The sequence below is a fragment of the Micromys minutus genome (assembly GCF_963924665.1).
Source record: "Micromys minutus genome assembly, chromosome: 28".
Taxonomy (NCBI): domain Eukaryota; kingdom Metazoa; phylum Chordata; class Mammalia; order Rodentia; family Muridae; genus Micromys; species Micromys minutus.
Window position 1 is genome coordinate 21,266,831 of NC_137963.1, and position 22,244 is coordinate 21,289,074.

The 22,244-nt window shown below is 43.6% G+C and overlaps 1 protein-coding gene and 1 pseudogene across 2 annotated transcripts in view; one reads left to right on the top strand and one right to left on the bottom strand.

The window, feature by feature from the left end:
- The first annotated feature begins 6,175 nt into the window (after nucleotides 1–6,175).
- On the top strand, nucleotides 6,176–6,744 carry LOC308438707 (large ribosomal subunit protein eL19-like; annotated as a pseudogene). The gene has a single exon. The product of its transcript is annotated as a large ribosomal subunit protein eL19-like (transcript).
- Nucleotides 6,745–14,338: 7,594 nt separating this feature from the next.
- The window catches only part of RAD23B (RAD23 homolog B, nucleotide excision repair protein), a 34,101-nt gene continuing 26,195 nt past the window's right edge, over nucleotides 14,339–22,244 (bottom strand). The window contains exons 8-10 of the mRNA XM_080940085.1: nucleotides 21,943–22,070; nucleotides 21,078–21,257; nucleotides 14,339–16,654 (exon numbers count right to left, since the gene is read on the bottom strand). Of these exons, the coding sequence (XP_080796211.1) occupies nucleotides 16,541–16,654; nucleotides 21,078–21,257; nucleotides 21,943–22,070 (422 nt within the window). The 3' untranslated portion in view covers nucleotides 14,339–16,540. The remainder of the gene's footprint in view (nucleotides 16,655–21,077; nucleotides 21,258–21,942; nucleotides 22,071–22,244) is intronic.

The following is a 22,244-nucleotide window of genomic DNA, read 5'->3' on the forward strand; positions in this document are numbered from 1 at the left end:
CGGGATGGATAATGTCTAATGACCTCCTATCCCTAAGAGTTCTGTGTTTCAACATTGTGCAGCAAATGGCCTGCCCCCTGCCCTCAGGCAGAGGATAAGGGAATCACTATGGGGCCCAAACAAGGCTCTTCTGGGGAATGGGTGGGGATGGCACTCTGCAGTGAGAGTTGTTCAATCTGGGATCTAGACTAAGGGGAAAAGCCAGGTTTGGTGGAGCAAACCTGGGATCCCACCACGTGGAGGTAGAGACAGGAGAATCAGGAATTCAAAGACATTTTCGCCTACATACTGAGCTGAAACAGTTTGCGCTACACAAGACTCTGCCTCAAAGAATGAAAAAAAAAAAAAAAAAAAAAACCTTCTGCCCAAAGTGAGCTAGGCTCTCCTACATCGCTCACCAATTTAAAAAAAAAAAATGTTCCACAGGATTGCCCACTGGCAAATCTGAAGGTGTATTTTCTAAATTCCCAAACAACTCTGGTTTGTGTCAAGTTGACATCAAACTAACCAGCTCACAGACTAAGCAGTCAGGTCCCTGCCCTCAGCAATTTCCCATTTATACTTCTCTGTGCTGACTGCAGCCTGTTGTAAATAAGAAGCTTATCTGGCCAAGGACCCCCTCACACACCGACTGCAGGTCATAAAGGAATCAACCTCAATCCAACCAGAACATGTCCTCTCTGCTGGCTAGCTTTCATAAAGCCAGAACGTGCTATTCAGGCTGCTAGGGACGGAAACACATAGTAGTCACACCCAGCCCTGCCCCCTGCATGCTGCTGCTCTGACCTGCCAGGCAAAAATGCGCCTACTGGTACAACACTAGACAGGATTATTATGGGATTACAAAGCCCTCTGTGATTGGATTTGAAGCCTGCTCCATGGGAGGGATTTCATGACTGGTACTATAATACTGGTCAAAAGCCTATGGTACATGGCAGGGGTGGAGGTGGGGAGAGTTGCAGGCTAGAAGGGGTGGGGGAGTGTCATAAGCCCCCGAAGTAGAACCTGGTATAGTTTTCCCACTGAACGGCCCTGCTGCCAAATTGCCTTCGGAAATTTTCTGTTTTGTCCTATTTTTTTGGTTTTGTTTTGTACTGTGTAACCTCGTTGGCAGTGACTTTATAATGTATCAGTAACCGCTAAATGAGCTAAGTAGAAGACCTAAGAATCATCACAAGACATTCAGGCTCAGGAAACGCTGGCTTGTCTCAGACCATACAGTTGACAGATTGGGCAAATCAGGACTTGAACTCAGGTCTGACTTACTTTTCAGGCAGGGTTCTTCCTGTCCCCCCTGGGCCATTCTGACTCATCCCTCTTTCCTGGAACAGAAACAGGAACCAGATAATACTGGACTGGACTGGCTGAATGCTCCTAGCAGCAGAGGTTGAGTTCTGTCCCACAAGGAACTAGACTGAAATGGTACACCACTGGCTGTTCTTGAGAATGTCCAGCAAAAAAAATCAGTCCAGGGCAAGGACTCCAAAATGTAGCCTTGCTTCAGAGGACTCCCTGGCTTTGTCTGTAGGACTGGGCTGCTGAACAGTCATCTCTGTTATGCAAAAGTACATCTACTCCTCGTTTTAAAAAGGTAAAACAAATCTTCCCTCTCAGGTAGAAAAATAACCCACCTCATCCATTACTTCCCAACAAAATAGGCTCATGTATCTCTGTCCTACAGTTGATCAATTCACAGTCCCAGATGTGAGAGCACATGTAGCTCCAGAGGCAGGGCGTCTTGGTCCTCTCCTGTTCTAGCTAGTCTTTGAGCCTGGAATATAGTAGGTGCTTGATAAAACACAGAATCAATAAAGGAGGTCTTACGGTCTGGCCATGGGGCCAGTACTCCACCCAGTGACTAGTATAGAATAGTTCTCAGTTTGTCTCATGATTTCTTGTATCTTCCTACAAAAAAAAAAAAAAAAAATGGTTTTGTTTGGTTGATTTTGGCTTAAATTGTTGGGATTTCTTTTCTTTTTCTCTCTCTGTTTTTAAAGATTTATTTATTTATTTTATATAAGTACACTGTAGCTGTCTTCAGAAACAGCAGGAGAGGGTATCAGATCTTATTACAGATGGTTGTGAGCCACCATATGGTTGCTGGGATTTGAACTCAGAACCTCTGGAAGAGCAGTCAGCGCTCTTAACCACTGAGCCATCTCTCCAGCCCAATTGCTGGGATTTCTGCCTTGTGAACTCTTATATGACCCTCGAGGTCCAGGCCATTATTACCTCTTCCATGAAGCCTTCCTTGATTTTTGGCCAGTGCCTCTGCAGACTCTATCTTGGTGCTTGGTACTGTTGCGTTTAGGACGGCTCTCAGAAGCATTGTCTGACACCCTCTTCCTGGAAGGTCTGGGGCTCTTAGCTCCTGTACTTACTCCAGCACATGGCTGGTACTTAGTACTCAATGCCACTACATGAAAACATGAATTAATGAGCCCACAGCTTGACCTGGACTCATTGTAGAGACGGTGATCTACCCAGTAGAGGTCTATCACTGGAGGGGTTCGCGCAGAGCAGACTTCCTGGTGGACACTTGGCAACAGTGATCAACTGGACAATGATAGCACTACCTGCCTCAGCGTCTGAGAGAGCCAGGAGTGTGGAGGGCTGAGACTCTACTGCAGAGAAGCAATGGGCGATCAGGAATAGCTCTTGGCGAAGGTCTCTCCTGACCACAGACTCCTTTTCTAATATGCTCCCTCTTTGCTGGCTCTCTGACCCAGGCCCTAAAAAGGCCCCACCTGCTTCTTGCCCCGCCCCAGGCTGGGGAAGAGTTTCTCCTACATCCTAATTCCAGCATTGCTTTTGGATTCTTGCCACTGCCAAGAGATACCAAAGGCAGCACTGCGCCTAAGAACTCAGAGTCCCCTTTGCCAAGAGTGGGCCTTTCGGAGGTCTAGGGTACTACTCCCTTATTCACTGTCATCTCCTGCCTATAGGGCTGCCTAATGAGGGATTTGTCCAGTCAGGTAGAATAAAACACCCAGTGAACCTCTGAAGACAACAAGCTGATGTTACTCCAGCAGTCCTAGGATGGCAGAGAGGCCAGGTGGAGCTCCACTCTAATGGAAGACATCAGAAACAGGCCACACGGCAGGCTATGTTCACAGACATATTTTTATTACGCACCCATTGAGTGCTAGAGGCTAGTTGCTATGATGTGCGGGTAAATGGTTATTGAAGAAGGGGTTCAAGCGTTTCCCTGTTTTCAGAAGAGGAAACGAAGGTGTCTCTGTTTCTGACCCCGGTTGCTGTGGGAAAATACCCTGACAAATGCCACGGAAGGATGGAAAGGTTTACTCTCAGCTCAAGGTACGGTCTAGTCTGGCTTGAAGCAGCATGTCATATCACGGCCATGCCCAGGAAGCAGAGAGTGAGGAATGTATGTAAGTTTTGTCGTGCCCCGCCCCCACACCATGAAACCATGCAAGCACTCAGCTCCCGACCAGTCCTGAACATATGCAAGTACTCAGCCATGCCCAACCAGTGACCAGCACATGCAAGTACCCAGCTCTTTCTCCACTTAGAATCCTAGATTGCAGCCATTGATTAAAGCAATCAAGCTAATTCCCAGACGTCCATCTCCCAGTGATTCTAGATTCTGTCAACCTGACTCAAAACACGCCATCTTTAAGACATAAACTTCCGCACTTGTCCATTATTGTAGCAGGCTCTGGACCATGTTAAAATGAATTCATCATTTCCTGACTGCGGGGATGATGAGACCAGCCACCCCCACCCCCGCCACTTTCCCTTTCCCACCAGGATCATATTCATTTGCTTTCTATTGTCATAGAACAGTGGGACTAAAAGCAGCTGGGAGAAGAGGTTTGTTTGCCTTACAGGTCCCAACCAAAAGGAAGACAAGGCAGGAACTCAAAGCAGGAACCCAAGGCAGGAACTGGAACACAGTCCATGGGCGAATGCTGCTTCCAAGCTTGCTCTCCGTGGCTTCTGCATCCTGCTGAGTGGGCTGGGCCCTCCCACTTCAGTCATTAGTCAAGAAGATACCCTTACAGACTTGCCTACAGTCAGCTTAATTTGATGTAGGTTCTGTTAAGGCCTAAGTGGAATATTGAGGCGTAGGTGAAATGTTAAGGCCTAGCCTGCCATTTTCCGCTGTCATCACATTATAAGGAAGTTTTCTCATATGCTGTTACTAGAATTTCTTTGCTTTGGTGTTCTTGGAGACCAATCACAACAGCAGTCAGTTAGAATTACTTTGGATAGTTAGCCACAATAAGCTTGGACCTGTACCAACTATCCCAGAATCACTTGCTGCACCGGTGTATGAGCTTCTATGGTTTTTGCCTTCATAAGCTGCCCCTGGAATAGACCCCAACTTAAGAGACACACCTGCACCTATTTAGAATGAGACTTACATTTTGACATCCTACTTGGGAGGAAGAGGCATAAACATGGTAACCGACATCCTGGTTGACAAGTTAAGACATGAATGGTAGACAAGGCGAGTCCCCTGCCGCAGTTGGATACCCTAACCAGTGGGATCAGGATAAGTGTATAACAAAGGTATGTTCCTAAGGAAACACCCTATCCTTAAACCCCAACTGGTGAGATAACTTGGCACAGATGTTTGTAGATCTCAGGCTTAAAGCCCTGTAAGGTCTTGGCTCAATGTCAGCTCTGAAGTATTGTGGCCCCGATAGATCAATCTCGGGTGTGGCGTTCAACAAACCATCCCTATTTGGGATTTGTGTTTGAGTGGTATGTGGGGTGATTCCCAGACCCCAACAGGTTCCCTCTCCCCAGATGTCCCTAGCTTTTGTCACGCTGACAATAAAGCCAATGCTCACCGTGATGAACTGCAGCTTGAACTGCGAGCCAGGGCGCACGGAACCCTCTCTGTTAGATGGCTTTGTCTGCGGATCTGATCACAGCAACAGTAAGGAAATTGAGCCATGTGGTTTGTAGACATGAAGAGCTAACCCCAGTGTTTAGAGCTAAGTGAATACTGCTTGGACAGAACACTCGTCCGTTCATTTCGAGAGCTTTGAAAATAAAAGGCATTCACTGGTTTTATTCTTTTATTCACTATGAAAGGTGAGGGTCAGAGAAGCCGTCCAGGATGTGATTAATCTGTCACTTAAAATACTTTATCATTGATTTTTTTTGTTTGTTTCAAAGAAAAACATCACATTTGTTCATCCAGGCACTAGAGGCATAAGAGGGGCTGAGGAGATAATTCAATGAGTAAAGATTGATGCTCAAGACTGGGAAACCAAGCTCTTATTCCCAGCCCCCACATACAAGCTGAACTGGGTGGCACTCATCTGGAATCCTGGTTCTGGTGTTAGGAAAAGTGACCCGGATCCTGGAGGCATGCTTGTCAGATAGCTCATCTAAAACAGTGAGAGACTTTGCCTCAAAAACAAAACAACAACAACAAAAAAAAAAAAAAAACCTAAATTTAAGAGAGAAGGATGTCAGATGTTGATCTCTGGTCTCTGCATGTGAATGCACCTGGGAGTGCACAGAAAACACATGTGCACACACATGGTCACATACAAACACACAAATGTATAAGATCTGCCCTGGAGGCTCTCTGAGCCTTAATGGAAAAAGAAATCAGACAAAGGTGGTGGTTGCAGCTCTGTGCCAGGAGCAAATGTTACAGGAGTCATGTAAGGGTACCAGGACATCTCGGAAGGCTGTGGGGCACTCCAAGCCAAGAGTCATGTAAGGGTACCAGGACATCTCGGAAGGCTGTGGGGCACTCCAAGCCACTGCAGAACATGTTAGGCTCTTCTTGCATGGGGCTCTGGCCATGAGAAGTCTGGTGCATTGGTGGAGATCCTATAAATCTGGGGAGAAGGAATAGTGGGGTGAGCCTTTAAGGCTTAAAGGGGGAATGATGAGAAGATGTGTCCAGAGGAACAAGGTTCTGAAAGTTTAGTCCTGCTTTTTTTAATCCTTGAAAGACACACACACACACACACACACACACACACACACACACATACACACACACACACACTGCCATTTGCATTGTATGGATGCACACATCTGTGTACATGTGTGTTCTGAGCCCACAACAAGGCCCAAGGCCACAGTACAGTGGTGTTAATGGATGCATTGCGTTGCTTACGCATTCTAGGCCACAAGAGTGGCTACTTGGAAGCTCTTTCCTTTCGCCGCTGCATCTGCAGCCATGAGGATGCTCAGGCTTGCCTCTAGTGTCCTCCGCTGTGGTAAAAAGGTCTGGTTAGACCCCAATGAGACCAACGAAATCGCCAATGCCAACTCCCGTCAGCAGATCAGGAAGCTGATTAGAGACAGGCTGCTCATCCGGAAGCCTGTGACTGTCTATTCCCGGGCTGGCTGTCAGAAAAACACCTTGGACCGACCGAAGGGCAGGCATATGGGCATAGGGAAGGGGTTAGGTACTCCCAACACTCGCATGCCCGAGAAGGGGACCCGGATGAGAAGGATGAGGATCCTACGCCGGCCTCTCAGGAGATACCAGGGATCCAAGAAGATTGTATGTATCGCCGCCTGTACCTGAAGGTCAGAGGGAATGAATGTATTAAAAAACAAGCAGATTCTCATGGAGCACATCCACAAACTGAGGGTGGACAAGGCCCACAAGAAGCTGCTGGCTCACCAGGCTGAGGCTCACAGACCAAGGAAACACGAAAGCGCCGGGAGGAGGAGCATCTCCAGGCCAAGAAGGAAGAGATCATCAAGCCTCTGTCCAAGGAGGAAGAGAGCAAGAAATAAAGCTCTCCTCGTGTCTGTACAGAGTGGCTTCACATGGATCAGTCATTAAAATAAAATGAGCCTTTATCCATTAAAAAGAAAAAAAAAAAAAAAAGAGTGGCTACATAAAAGTAGATTGGGTTCACTTTGCCCAGCATCCTTATATGCTCTCCCAAATAGTAGCCTCTCCTTGAAGAATCTACATATTCAAGAGAGGGCTACTGCCCCAGTTGGACGATGGCACTTGGGCTGAGCCAGGAACCAGTAATGGAAAGAACAGACTTTCAGTAGGCCAGACAGGGAGGGGATGTGGCGGTGAACTCATGCCCACCAACGCTGGAGGGCTCAGCCTCTGACTGCATGAGCTTTGAGTCTCTGTGGGTGCGTTTTAAAGGTGATCAGTGATCAGGCTAGTTCTTCTAAACTGACAGCCAATGTACAGCAATGCAAACAAGAGGGGGCTGTGAGGGAGCGAGAGAGCATCCATTAGACTGCAGACCTCATTAGCCCTCTGCACGCTCCTTCCTCCGAGCATGTGTGGGGGCAAAGGTCTAAGACCATCTCAAAGACTAAAAGAAAATTCCACTGCTCCTTGATCCTAACCTCCTCTAGATCGACCAGCATAAAGTGGAGGCCGGAAGCCAGGGATGAGTTCCCACCCTCTATCTGCGGGTTCTAATGACAGCCAGAAACACAGCTCGCTCCCTCAGACGCAGTTTCCTCATTTCCACGGTAGCCTCCTGAGGATTAAGGTCAGTGCAGTCTTCTTCTTCTTAAGATTTATTTATTTATATTGTATGTGAGTCTACTGTTGCTATCTTCAGACACACCAGAAGAGGGCTCTCATTACAGACGGTTGTGAGTCACCATGTGGTTGCTGGGAATTGAACTCAGGACCTAGAAGATCAGTGAGTGCTCTTAACCTCTGAGCCATCTCTCCAGCCCTAAGTCATCAGTGCGGTCTTCAACTTGCAGCCCTGTAGGTCCAACTCCACTGCCCTTTTGCAACAGAGCCTGGGTGATCGAGGCTGCTGTGTGCCAGGCCTTCAGGGGAGCATCCTTGCCCTGACAGATGACCCCACTTTTCCAAGGCTGCCCAGCCTCGTCCTCACCTGTCCAGTCCTTCTCTGTGCACCTCGTGTGAGTCTACCTCTCACCACAAGGGGGCGAATCAGGGCAGAATGAGTAGCTTTTCTCCCTGCTCTTTTCCAGACTGTTCTGAACAACGCTCATTTTGGGTTGCTTCTGTTTCCCTCTTCAGTGTCAGGTGAACCAATCCAACCCAGCAGCACTCAAAGTCTAAGCCACAGTTCTTGGGGTATTCAGTCCCAATGTTACTTAAAAGAGCACATTTTTATTTTTATTTTGATACACTGTCCATAAACACAAGTTCTGATTTTTTTTACTTTTGACACATTATACATAAACACAACCACACAAATAAAGACTATGATCAGAGGTGTGGTTTTCCAGCTGTTTGTTCAGAGAGTATGCCAAGGGAGCGACCCTCTGCTGGCACTAGACACAAAGGCCTCTACAAAACCTTCAGTGTTCAAGTGGGATCTTAAGAGTGTATAGGAGGGCTGGAGAGATGACTCAGAGGTTAAGAGCACTGACTGCTCTTCCAGAGGTCCTGAGTTCAAATCCCAGCACCCACACGGTGGCTCACAACCATCTGTAATGAGATCTGATGCCCTCTTCAAATATAAATAAATCTTTATAAAAGAGCATAGGAGTTCATTAGAGAAAGGACTACAGAAGAACTTCTAGTCAACATATACATATGCCAGGGTATATAAGGACCTGGATAAACAGGCCTGGGCCAGTGTGAAAATGGACATAAGGTTTATAGAGGAGCTTTAAAGCCAAGCAGTAAGCAAGCGGCTCAGTTGGTACTGTTTGCCTAGCATTACATAAATTGAGCATGGTGGTGTGTGCCTGTAATCCAAGCACTTAGGCAGTGGGGACAGGAAGACACATCAGTTTCTCCTACATGGATGCCAAGGGCAAAGGCCTCATCTGGAGAAAGGTTTACAAAGCCCAACAGTGCAACTCTGGACTGGAAATGATCTCCACCAGTAAGAAGCAGATTTAGTGACTTATCTTTAAGAGGACACAGTCACTGCCATTTCTTTTTTACAAAAATTTTTTATTCATATGAGTACACAGTAGTTGTCTTCAGACACAGCAGAAGTCACCAGGTCCCATTGCAGATGGTTGTGAGTTCAAATCCCAGCACCCATCTCTCCAGCCCATCACTGCCATTTCTATTCCAACACAAATGTCTTCTGCCTTTTAATGAACCATGATCTACCTCATGGAGCAGAATTCAGACTAAGAATGGCAAACATGATTTTTGTTAATTCTGGTTTATGTAAAATTTGCTTGTATCAAAGGTGACTGATTTATATATAATATTTATATACATACATATATATATATATATATATATATATATATATATATATATATATATATATATATATATATATATAATATTCCAGATCTGCAAATACTGTCAACACTTCCCCCTTTATAAAGATGTTTGGATTTAATTAGGAAATGTCCAACTTTTTACAAAGTTGGGGAACACCACCTCAAATTCGGCTGAAGACCAGTTTCAGTTACATGGCTATTTATGTACATACAGAAGAGTCTCTCCAATGTCTCCAAAGCAAGACTTGTTCCAATTTGTACTCATTAGCCAGGAACAGATAATGGTTAAAAACAAAACAAAAAAACAAGTATCTGCACTGTCCTTTTTTAAAAAGATTTATTTATTCATTTTATGTATGTGAGTACACTGTCACTGTCTTCAGACACACCAAAAGAGGGCACCAGATCCCATTACAAATAGTTAAGCCACCATGTGGTTGCTGGGAATTGAACGCTGGACTCTGGAAGAGCAGTCAGTGCTCTTAACCACTCAACCATCTCACCAGCCCATGCACTGTTCTTAATTAAGCCAATTTAATTAGAAACATCCCACACAAACTGAAAAACACTGGCTTTTACTTAGTGAAATACATTTTAGTTTGGTGTGTATGACTATTAAGTAAAGAATATCTAACATTTCTTAAAAACCAAAGAGAATTCGCGTCAAGGAACCTAGTGGGGCGGTTTTGAGGGGAAGGACGGGGTGTTACTGCAGTATTGTGAGCATCCCAGGGGTTCTCCCAGCAGGCTCCTGCAGACAGGAGTTAACACCTCATTTTTCTGAGTCATTTAAGTGGGAAATGGAACACCTACCATCTGCCACAGCAACACTTCAAAAGTCGTCCAGGTTTCCGTTTGTGTGCTTGTCACTTACCTATATTAAATGTCAAGATACACCTTGTTCCATTGTTTTCAAACAGCTGAGGCTCAGGTGGAACTCAGTTCTCCCGCTTCAGTTTCTCAAGTACTGGGATTTGAGGCCCGTGCCTTGCAGGGGCTGAAAAGATGCCTCCATGGTAAAGCACGCGCACTATTCCTACAGAGGGCCCAAGGGTGGTTCCCAGCACCCAGCTGGGTGACAACTGCTGTGACTGGGACTCCAAAGAGATCCCGTGCTTCTGGCTTCCTCAAGCCCTGGCAGCCCAGTCACATCAGAACAAACCATTTTATAAGCAAATTTCTAATAATCAGAGGAGGGCGTCATTCACTGCTTTGGAGCTTTGCCTTCTGGTTCCACCAAGGGTGGCTGGCATTTCACTTTCCTTGGTCTGTTCAGGGACTATGGCATCACCCCATCTACCCTATGTGCAATGCCTTAAACCAACGATTAGTGGAACTAAAAGCAGCCCTCGGGGCCGCGGCATCCGGACACTAAGGCAAGTGGTCCTCACATTTTCCAGCAATAGCGGTCACAGCAGCAAGGCAGGCAGAGGCGTGCCAGGGAGCGAGGAGCTAGTCAGACTAGCTCAGTCCTAGCACAGCACACATGCGGGAGCCTCACAAGTCCACCCCTGGAGTAAGGATAGTAACAAATGATGCACTATGGAGAACAGGAGGCCAAGGTCTGAACGATGGGGAGATCCCCAGGGGGAAGATGTAAGAATACAGGACAGTAACTGCTAACAAATTCACCGTCTGAATGTCACCATCGGCAACCATGACAGTAATAACTGACTCAGAAGCATCGCTAGACACTAAAGCAAGGCGACAAGCCAGGTATTTATAAAAGGTTAACTTGATGCCTCATCAACTTGTTAGCTACAACACAGGTTAGCTTTCAAGGGCAGAAGCCTGGCAGGGATATCACCTTCCAGCAAAGGAACATCAAGAGAAATAATCTGCTCACTACTTCACAGTAACAGTCTTCACTTTGTCCCCAACAGGTTTGTGACCAAGTCCAGTGATGAGCAACATTTTACGGGAATGAAGCAGCAAGGTCATGAGAATCAAAGGAAGGGCCTGCATGAGACAACCTACAAGCAGCTTATTAACTGGCTGGGGCTCTGGCTACAGTGGACACTGCTGGGAAAACTGCAAAACTGAAGTTCTCAGAGGTGGACATGAGGTTTTAGATGGTCTTTGTTTAGTTCCATGTTCTTCTACAAATACACACACACACACACACACACACACACACACACACACACACACACACACACACACATCTACTTTTGAAAAGATGTGAAGTTGTACAAGCCACATTGAATTGCAGTATTTCAGAATCTGGTCCAAGCACCTGTGATATGCTAACGGATCTCCGTGACTTACACAGTTAAGTCACAGGACAACTAGTAAGACTAGTTGTACACAAAACTACATAATCAGACTAGTCTCAAATATAGACTAAATATTTAATGAAAAGTTTTACTTTCTTTAGAATATCTCAGTCAAAATAAAGTTAACAGACCAAAACAAAACCTAGAAAGGAAGGGAAAAAAAGTATACATTAACATGCTGAGAAGTGACAGAAGTTACTCCAGCTCTAACAACTGAAGACAGTCCCTCACACTCTAACTCACGGTAAGCATCACTTCCCCGGCAAACCTCAGTTTTGAGGTGACACATGTGCGCTTAACCGCGACTGTACACCTAAGCACCTTAAAGTCAGTTTTCAAGTAAGGCTGGGAGTTTGATTCTGGAGTCAGACACTGCTTAACTCTTTCAAGTAGCATTTCAGTTCTAAGGACCCATGTGAGTGTGGAGGGCTATGAACAGAAAGCAGGCCGTGGGGGTCAGTTACCTGCATTACGACCCAGTTAGCAAAATGTTGTCTTGATGTCCATGGTCTAAGCCCGTGTCTCCACCTTCCTAATGCTGCAACCCCTTTAATTCCTCATGTGATTGTCGCTTTTACTTCATAACTGTGATTCCGCTAGTTAGGAACTATGTTAATATTTAATATGCAGAATTCCCAGTGGCCTAGGCAATTAGACCCTCAATCTGTGGACTTATGAATAAAGCTGACGGTTCTCACTAATGTAGGTGGCTACCATACAATCTGGTTTTGTTCTTGTCTTTAATTTCAGAAGGGTTTTTGGTTTTTAGCCCAGGCTGGCCTTGAATTTCCTGGGCAGCCAAAGCTGTTCTTGAACTCCAGATCCTCCTGAGTGCTAGGACTACAAGTGTGCAGCATGACCCTTGGGAGAACCTGAACGGAAGATAAAGTTCCTCAGCCTCTGACTAGCAGCGCACCAGCATAGCCCCACCCCAACAGTGCAGCCTTCTCAGCTCTCTGGCCTTCGAAAAGAATCACGACTAGCTTTCCCAGTTCTCCAGTCTTTCTCATACCGATGTCCGAATCTCTCATTGGTCCCATGCTTCTGAAGAATGCTGACTCAACACAAATCCTTTTAGGAGCTAATGAGAAATGAGAATGGGGTCTCCCCACCTATACACCATGGCTCTCCTAAGGTCTCATGCACACCCCCAACTAAGTGCAGATCAAGTGTTTGAGGCCAGGAGAGGTGGTATACCTGGAATCCCACGTGAGGGACTGCAGCAGGAGTGGAGACAAAGCCACCCAAGACTACATGCTGGGTGGCGCAGGCTGTCTTATCTAAAGCTGCACTTGTACTGACCATGTACTTTTGTCTCACCTAAAAGAACAGTATAAGATCTATTCAGAGGCCTTCATACTGAGTACCGAAAGTTATCTGCAGATAAATTGTGGGAACTGAACAGGTCATACACATTTTTATGTGTGGGGGGGGGGGGGGCTTAGGCATCTATAGAGACTTTGGGGTCCTCGGAGGAGAGAGATCCTACAAGCAACTTTCCATGGGTCTAAGGAAAGATGTGCAGCACATGAGGAAATGGTACCCAACACATACCCAAGGAAAGGAGCCCTGAAATCAAGGCCATGCAAAGGCAGTTAAACAGGAAAGAGCTTGACTGTCAGAAAGCAGAGCCTGGATGACAGTTCCCAGATGATGGCAAACACCACACTTCACTTGGTCTTCTTTGGTCTCAGCCCCTGGGGAGCGAGAACATAATCTGCAACCCCACTTATTCACTCTGTTGATAGGGAATATTCTTGAGCCTCTTTGCAAATGCTTCCTTGACAAGTCCAAGCCTCTGCCCCACCTCATCACTGCCCTTCCCATTTCCTCTGCAAATAGCAGGAATAAAAAAAAGAGACCCTGAAACCCAGGTAGTCAAACCAACCAAACCTCTTGCCTCTTGCAGTGGGATTGCAGGCCTACTTACAGATGCACCTACTAGTGCCAGTGTGCTCTGGACTAATTCTTACCATCCTACTCCAAGAACAGGGACTGTGAAGCAAAGGATCTTTGAAGCAGCCCAAGGCAAGCAGGTTAACACACCAGGCACAAGATGCCCCCAGTGGAGATACCAAGGATTTAAGAACTTATGATATCCAAATGAGAATCAAAGTTAAGTGAAGAAGTCCTATCCCAGCGTGGCAAGAGAGAAACCAAAGGAAGCACAGCCAAAGAACAGGAAAAGTTGAACATTTTCTGTGACAACTTAGGAGCTATTTTAGGCTTTGTTCCAGTTGTCCCAAGTAATCCCCAGCAAACCTCACTAGGACTTAATAGCTAAATGAACATGGGTGAACTTGTGCAAAACTAGAGGGACAATGACATGTGCTTACTTCCACCCCACAGAACCTAGTTTTAGTATTGTTTAAAAACACGACATACACTTTTATGGCCAGCTTTCGGGAGGCAGAGGAAGGCAGAGTTCCAGAACAGCCAATCTACAGGGTGAATTCCAGGACAGCCAAGGCTGCAGAAACTCCATCTTGAAAAAAACAAAAAGATATGTAAAGACCGACTGCAGCTTTGCAGTGCTAAACCATATTTTACTTATGTGCTCATTGCTTTCCAGCCTGAACCATGAAAAAAGAGATGTGATCAGGAAGCTATCTTCACAGAGAGATATCACTGTTCTCTGGTTAGACGAGTTATCACTTTTGGGCCGGGTGCTGCAAACAGGGGAACTGGCCATTCTGTGCCATCTATTAATTTTAAGTGCCTTCATGAACCTGAGTTATAGCCTAGCAGGCGTTCCACTGCTGCGCCCACGTGTTAGTTGAGAAGCACGGCTCTGTAGCTGCTAATAAAACACCAACCGACTTGGTTGAGGACTGCTGATGGACGCAACATCACTTCCCACCTAAGCTCGTATAGAACAATCTTAAAAAATGAGAAATGCGATGTCAGGTGTGTTGAAAATACTTTATAGTCAATTCTCTGGAATCCTAGCCATCTAGTACAAGAAAACAGGGTGCAACATTCCAGTATTTTTAAACAATGAAACAAAAATATTTGACTAGAAGATGGCAAAATAATTTTACAAATATAAATTCAGGCTCCTTTTATTTTCTATAGAGTAGCTAAACAAAAATACTGAAGATGCCAGTACATCTCAAATGCAAGATTCAAAAGTCCAACAGTTACCTCTATTAAAGCTATTCACCCAAACTATCTAATTTAGCAGTAACAGCAACAGGCACAAAAGCCCTTCATTCATGTATGGTTTCTGCTGAGGAGGAAATGGTCACAATGGCCGTGCTGTCCTCTGGGGAAATCATTACTCCTACTATCTGCAGGCTTGTGTCCAAGGACAGAAGTTCCACGCCACCAACTTCTGCTGTCACTTTCCAAGGAGAAACAGCAGCTATTTGTATAGCCTTCCTGTGTCCGCACACTACCGCTCTGAGCAGTGAGGGGCGGGAACAACAAATGGAAGCGTCCCCTATCCCACTGGACATGTGGTACCTTCTCCCCAACTCCCTGTTATTTTGAAAGAATGATGCATTTTGTTTCATTCTCCTGAGACATCATCTCCTACACCAGTAGTACATCATCCAACAGCCTAATGTTTGCGGAATGAATTCATGAAAGTTAAACATGGTACATCATGAAGGAAAATCATGGTTTCACTTATTTTCATGAAATAGGTTATGAGCACATGATGAAAAACTTAAGATCCATCACCAAGTATCGATGAGTACACCGCAGGGGACTGCGCAGGCATCTGCAAAGCCACCTTACACTAAATCAATTGTCTCATTTATGTTCAGGAAAAGATTTGGCAAACTCACCAAGCTGATACTGGACCCCTCTACAATCAAACAGCAATGCCAATGAGGGAGTTTCCAAAGAAAAGGTGAGATGAGCAAAATCCAAATAAAAGCCAACACTGTGATTGAGATTTTTCTTTTAATATGCGACGAAATATCTTGATTGTATATTTTCCAAAGTCCTTTCCAGCCACATCTCCCAACCATACAAAAGTTTGCTCCCATCTTTAAATGCAGTAAAAGATGCTGGATTATCAGTTCCACCACCTTCTCTTTGAAAGCAATGTAATACTCATGGATTTAATGGGGACACATTCTTATCTAATGAAGAGAAACACCCACAAGTATCAGAAACCCAGTTTTGAAAGATTTGCATTAATTTTGAACTGAGTTAGCTTTTGTGGTTTTTCTTAAAGGCAGCAGTTTGACTCATGACTTGTTGATCAAACAACGTGTCTACTGAGGAAAAGGGAGGGGGAAGGGGACTGAATGCTGCAGTTTCTTCATTGGCCCCAAAAGTGCTAATTTCACAAAGGGATACACCAAAAGCAAACATGCAACGGTTGTTTTAAATCTTTTACTGCAATACAACAATGAAGTAAACAGTAATTAGACACCTACCAATTTCCCCCAAACAAAGAATGTAAACAGGAAAATAACTCTGCCTATATGTGTACAGCTTCTCAAATCATGTTAGAGGGTCACATTCAATAATCAAGAAATTTTAAAATAGCAGTAATTATTTTCATTTTAAGAAAAAGCCCCTTTCTACCCCCTCCCCACCCCAAGCTCTGAACGTGAAGAACGGGTTCCTTCTGCATCAATTTCATACGTATGTGAAGCAGCAACAACGACGATCAATAATTTGGCATTTCTGTTTACAGGTGCTCCAATTTCCCCCCTCAATTTCAAAAAGCCATTATCCAGTGTTGCCATAAAACAGACTGTAGATCTAGGTAGCAAAGATTCTCTCAGAAACCAATGTTAAGTCAAAGAAAGGAGAAAGCAGGGCATCACACTAAATTTCTGGATCTAGTACACTAGAAAGAATGAAACCCAGGAAACGTTACCTACTGCTTAGAAGAATAAACACCTGTAAAGGCGGATGTTTGGTTGTATAGTATTTTACACTGTGTGGATCTGCAGCATCTGCTAATTGAAGCAGACATGCACTGTATGTATCCCTGCCCTATATCCTAGCTCCCCACCCCCACCCCCACCAACCTACTACCGTATACCAAATATTGTGGATATGAGCCCAAGTCACCCCAGACAATCCAGTGAACAAGGTTAGTGTAATGCACTGGTGTGAGTGTGAGGTACAAAAGAGTCCCTTCAGTCTTCATCAAAGTTCTGCTGCAGAAGAAAGTTGGCAGCCAGATTCTCATTCTTCTCACAAGCAAAATATGCTTGAATCACAAGTCCTTCAGGAAATCCTAATGCCTTTAACTGGAAAGAAAGGAAGAAATTAAATTCAATTCATCAATTATGGTGAATTAAGTCTGCTTTACATACTAGGGACTGCAACACTTCCCCCAACACTTTAGACAAGCAGCACCATAGAAAATGCTCATCAAAAGGGCAGCCTCACTGTTCAACACTTAGGGTGTAAAGAACATTTCTAACCATCCAAAAGATTAAAGGAAAAAAAAGTTCTGAGTTAAGGAGATTAAATTAACAGGCATTTTATGTTCGGTATGTTCTAGTATCTACACTAAAAACAGTAGTTAATTGTCCTGATTTAAAAGTAAATGAGCACAAATGTGAATATCAAATGGCTTTAGTAAGGAAAGGTTTAAGAAAGAGGGAAAGCATGTAGGAAGGAATATCTTAACTTGCAAACCAACATTTTTTTAAAGGCAATGTTTCATTTTTTAAATTAAATTTACCAACCCCAATTCAGCAAAGAAGCTATTTATAAATTAAGATAGAAAAACTCCAAAAATGAATTTGTTATCAAAGTTGTGTCCAAATTAAACTGGGGAGGCTGAAGTAACAGAAAAAGAGTTGGGACAATTCAATGACATAGTCCAGTGAGACATAAACTAAGACTTCAAGTCACAAAGTCGTTAAAATGTAAAGATAGTATCATGCATTCAATAACCAAAAGACAACTAGAGTAGCTTTAGTTACTAGACAAAACTGTCACCAGAGATGAAGGACATTTTCATGACTTAAAGAAAGGGGGCCAAGAAAACAATGATAAACATATAACAAGAGGCCAAAATACACCAAACCAAACCCAGAAGAGAAAGATCAGCAGTGCTGCTGCTGTATCTGAAGCCTTCGATGCCAATAGTACCAGTCATAGAGTACAATAGTACGAGTCATAGAGTACAGTCAAACACAACAGCAACAAGAAAATTAAAGAAAGTAACCAGAACTATAAGGCAACTAGTCTGGACAGCAGGAGAATGTTTAATAAGAAAGAGCACCTTACAGTCTCAAACACGTGTATTAATGATTGAATCTACCTTAGGAGTAAAACGTAACAAAAACAAAATTTAAAAACCTCACAAAAAGATCATTAACTGAAACATTTAAGATGACCAGGAAAATCCCTGAAGAGTCACACTGCTATAAATATAGAAGCACTCCTTCTACCTTTCTGACAAATGGAAGGTGTAATGAAGCAGGTAAGCACAGAACTCTCCAAAGGAAAACAAAGACTCAGATGGCAACTGATAAAAGTCTATCAGCTCCTTAAAGAATCAAGACCAATTCTTTTTTTTTTTAGGAAAGCATGTAAGTCTTTATTTATTATCAAGCCATTATGAACATATTTTTTCCTTTTCTGTGGAAAACCCACACTAATCTTTTCTTAATAACAGATCTCACAATTTAATGAACAATTAAGCTAAATTAGTAATGTATAAGAGTTATACAGAAGCCTTGGAATCTCATTAATGTATTGGGGGCTAGAGAGATGGCTCAGCAGTTAAGAGCACTGACTGCTCTTCCAGAGGCCCTGAGTTCAAATCCCAGGTGGCTCACAACCATCTATAATGGGATCCGATGCACACTCCTCATGTGTCTGACGACACCTACAGTGTACTCATAAATAAAAATAAGTAAATCTTCAAAATATCCATAACCATCACTATGACTCATCAGGTGACTCAGCTGTTTGTGATCACCCCCCACCCCATTAAGCTTTAGTGCAAGTTGGCCTCAAACTATCTTTTTTTGCTTTAGGCTCCCAAGTGCTACAACCACAGAACTGGGTACAGAATCTAGCCAGATGTTTCTTTCTAATGAATTGACCATTAGATTTACAAATTTCTAAATGGCCAACAGACCAGAGAAAGACATTTCTTTAGGCTCCTGCTTGAAACCAGCAGCTTCAGTATACTGCTGGCCTTGATTCAGGGCCAACAAGACCAATTCTTAGTACCCTCTACTCTTTCTGTGGGACCACAATCCCAATACTAAAACAAGACACCCACCACCAGAAAACTAAGGTTATAGTTGTTATGAATACAGATACAAAAACCCAACCAAATACCAGAAGACTGAATCAAACAGCTTTAGCGAGTGGGCAGTGGCCTTTATCCCAGGAATGCAGATGTTGTTTCTATATTTAGAATAATTGATTCATCCTTTGATAAACTTAGAGAAAGTATAACTGTTATGACAAAATCTTCACACCCTGGCACCAAAGGGGAACTTCTGTAACCAGCAAACTCCATGGGAATAAACTAACAAATGAGTTAAGCAAAATTTTGGGGAATATAAGATCACCACACAAACCCAAACTGTACTTCTATGCAACTAATAATGAACATTGTGAATATAAGAACAATTCCCAAGAGCATAAAAAAAAAATTCTAGGAGCTGGAGAGATGGCTCAAAGTTTACAAGCACTGACTGCTCTTCCAGAGGTCCGGACTTGAGTTCACAACCATCTGTAATGTGATCTGATGCTCTTTTCTGGTGTGTCTAAAGACAACCACTCACATACATGAAGGAAGGAAGGGAGAGAGGGAGGAAGTTCTCAGGAATAAACTCAAAAGTAGTACAAATTTTTATTTACTACATCATAGTACACCACTGAATATGCCCTTGTAAGAATTAAGTTCTTTTCTTTGTTTTGAAATGATCTTACTACACAATCTCAAGACTGTATTCCCAGGTGCTGGGATCACAATGCTGTTCCATCACACTCAGACGGTTAAGAAGGTTTCAGTGGGCACAGTGGTACATGCTGCAATCCCAGCACTTGCAAAAACGATGGAGAAGAATCAAGACTTCAAGATTATCCTCACCCACAAACCAAGCTCCACAGGCTACTATATATCAAGATTACCTCAAATGACAAATCCAAAAACCCAAAAGGGGGAAAAGACACAGGACATTTCTCAAGTTCATTTCCAGGGTGAGCATAATACAGCTCTAAACTCAGTCAAATGCTCTGCCCTGGACAAGCCAACCCTGAGATTTACACACAAGAATGAGGGATCTGGAACAGCCACGATTATTTTGTAAACAAAATTAGAGCACTCCACACCCTGATTCTTACTGATCTCATAAGTTATTCTCTGCCAAAGAAATGAGCCAATTCAAGCCAAATTAAAGTATAGAGGTGGGTTTCTTGGAGGAAGCTCTTGGGCAGGTGCAGCAACCTCACAGGAGGGTCAGTGAAGTTGTCATAAAACAGGGAGACAGAAGGAGGGCAGTGTTGATGAAGGGGGTGAGGTGGGGGAGGACAGAAGGTAGAGAGGAGAGAAGAAATGAAGAGAGGGAGAGAACCAAAATGTCTGGATTATATAGGAAAGAGCCACTGGGCGAGAGGAAGCCCAGCCCATGGTTTGGAAAGTTCAGCATACATGGTGGGGTTTGCCAGCCATGCCCTGTAACAGAAAGGGACTGAGGGATGCTGAAACTGGAGGCCTGGCACACTGTGCTATGTTAAATATGCACTTAGTATTTCAAGCAACTTGTCCCAAGGCTGAAACCTTGAAACGTTTCTAGAAATCTGTAGTAAAGGTAGTGAATGAGATGGCCTTGATGGCCAGGGATAAACATAATCACAGGGTTAAAACTGAGCCCAAACCCTGACACATCCACTTTTTATAGGAACCTGTAACTTCAAAGTCTTTTTAATAAATGGTGTTGGGATACATTACCCACATACAGAACAGCAGATACTCACTCAGTCCCTACAAAAAGAACTCACAATGGATCACAGTCCTACAAATAAGAGCAATCTGAATTCTTTGGAAGAATTAGTAAACATGACTTTCACTTGGATTAAGCAATGGTCTATATAACACCAAGAAAACAGACAAAAATTACAGAGAAAAGAAAGAAAAGCTACAATGAGAAACCAATTGAAGCCTAAGCACAGAAGAAAATTAAAGCCAGAATTGGCAAGCGCATCTTGAATCTCAGCAGAGGCCAAAATCTCTGAACACAGGGCTCTATATGATTACCATTTCAAACAATTCAAACAATGTGAAGACAATGTAAAGAATGAGGGAAATGGAGTTACTGATCACAGCATCACAAGATGCAGGCTACTGCAGGGCTCAGGCCTGTCCCAGGGCACTTGTTAGGACATAAAAAACAGCTAGTGCCCCGTGCTTACTGCACACCACTCACATGGAAGTCATACAGAACATTTTGGGGACAGCAAAGTAAAATTTGAAGTATGAAAAGTGAATGATTTTGAATTAGGTGTAATATTTAGTGTTTAGCTAATTAATATTCATACTTTGCCTTACTCAAGAAGTTACTTTGCTGCTATTGGGGCCAAGAAAGGACAAAAAGCAGGGGGTGTGGACAAGGGACAGAAATGCCACAGCTGTATGCCAGCAGGAGCCACTAGCCCAGGTACTAGAGTGAACAAGGAACTCAAACTGTATCAACTCACCCGTTCTATAGCTTCTTTCTCCTGAGGTGTTACTTGAATATAGTTCATGTGCCCACTTCCAGCTTCTGCAATTCCTCCACCGCCTCCACCTCCGCCACCTCCACCTCCACCTTGACCACCTGCTTCCTGAACTGGTTCATTTAGCATCTGAATAAAATGTTCCTGGTGCTGGCTAATTTGCTGTAGTGATGTTAAAAAAAAAAAAAAAAAAAAAAGAATGAAAGAAAAAGAAAAAATAACACATAATTACTCTGAAATAAAAACAAGAAAAAGATAAACCCGGCATGAGGAATCACACTAATTCCAGCGATTGGAAGGCAGAGGATCATCTTAGGCATGCCTGAGTCCTACAGTAAATTGAATTTCAAACCAGCTCTATCTAAAAGAGCCAGAAAGTTAGTTTTAAGTGATTTCTTACATTATTAAAGAAACACAACAGTTCTGAAAAGTAAATGGAAAGAATGCAAATTCTTTCAAAAACACTCCACTCACAAAAACCAACATTAAAAAGCTACCATGGACGTTCAAGTATATTTTCCACACCAGTAGGCTACTCTGTGCTGTATAAAACTCAACTCTTTTCTGGCCTGCACATGAAGCATGCCCATAGGTAGTTTCTAAAAGGCAATGTCCCATTAGTAGCATATGAAAAGCTATTTACAAAGTTAAGCATCCTTTCAGATCCTCTAACACATTAATATGCCTAGGAAATCAACCTTTCCCAAATGTAATTAGTTAACCAATATAAGCTGATCAATCTTTATCTCAGTTTGTTCTTCAGTATGTCTACCTGGAACACAGGCTGTGTTTCACTGTAGTACAAAACATCCCAGCCCCGTTTTCTAAATTAATATGGATTAGTCACCTGTAGCAACTGAGGGTTCTCCCGACCTATCTGCTGCAGCAAAGCTGGAAGCAAGGAAGGATTCTGCTGGATAATTTGTCTCATCTGTTGAAACTGAGGCTGATTCCGTAAAAATTCAAGGGGGTGGCCTACGACGCATACAAACATTTTAAAACAAAACATTAAGTACATGTAACAGCAGATAGTAGAAAAAAAATTACACATGAAAATGACTTGAATTCCCTTGTTACAGAGAAAGTAAGTCACAAACTCTCCAAACCTTTGCTCTAAATTTGCCTGCCACCTTGCTCTAAAAGTTATAC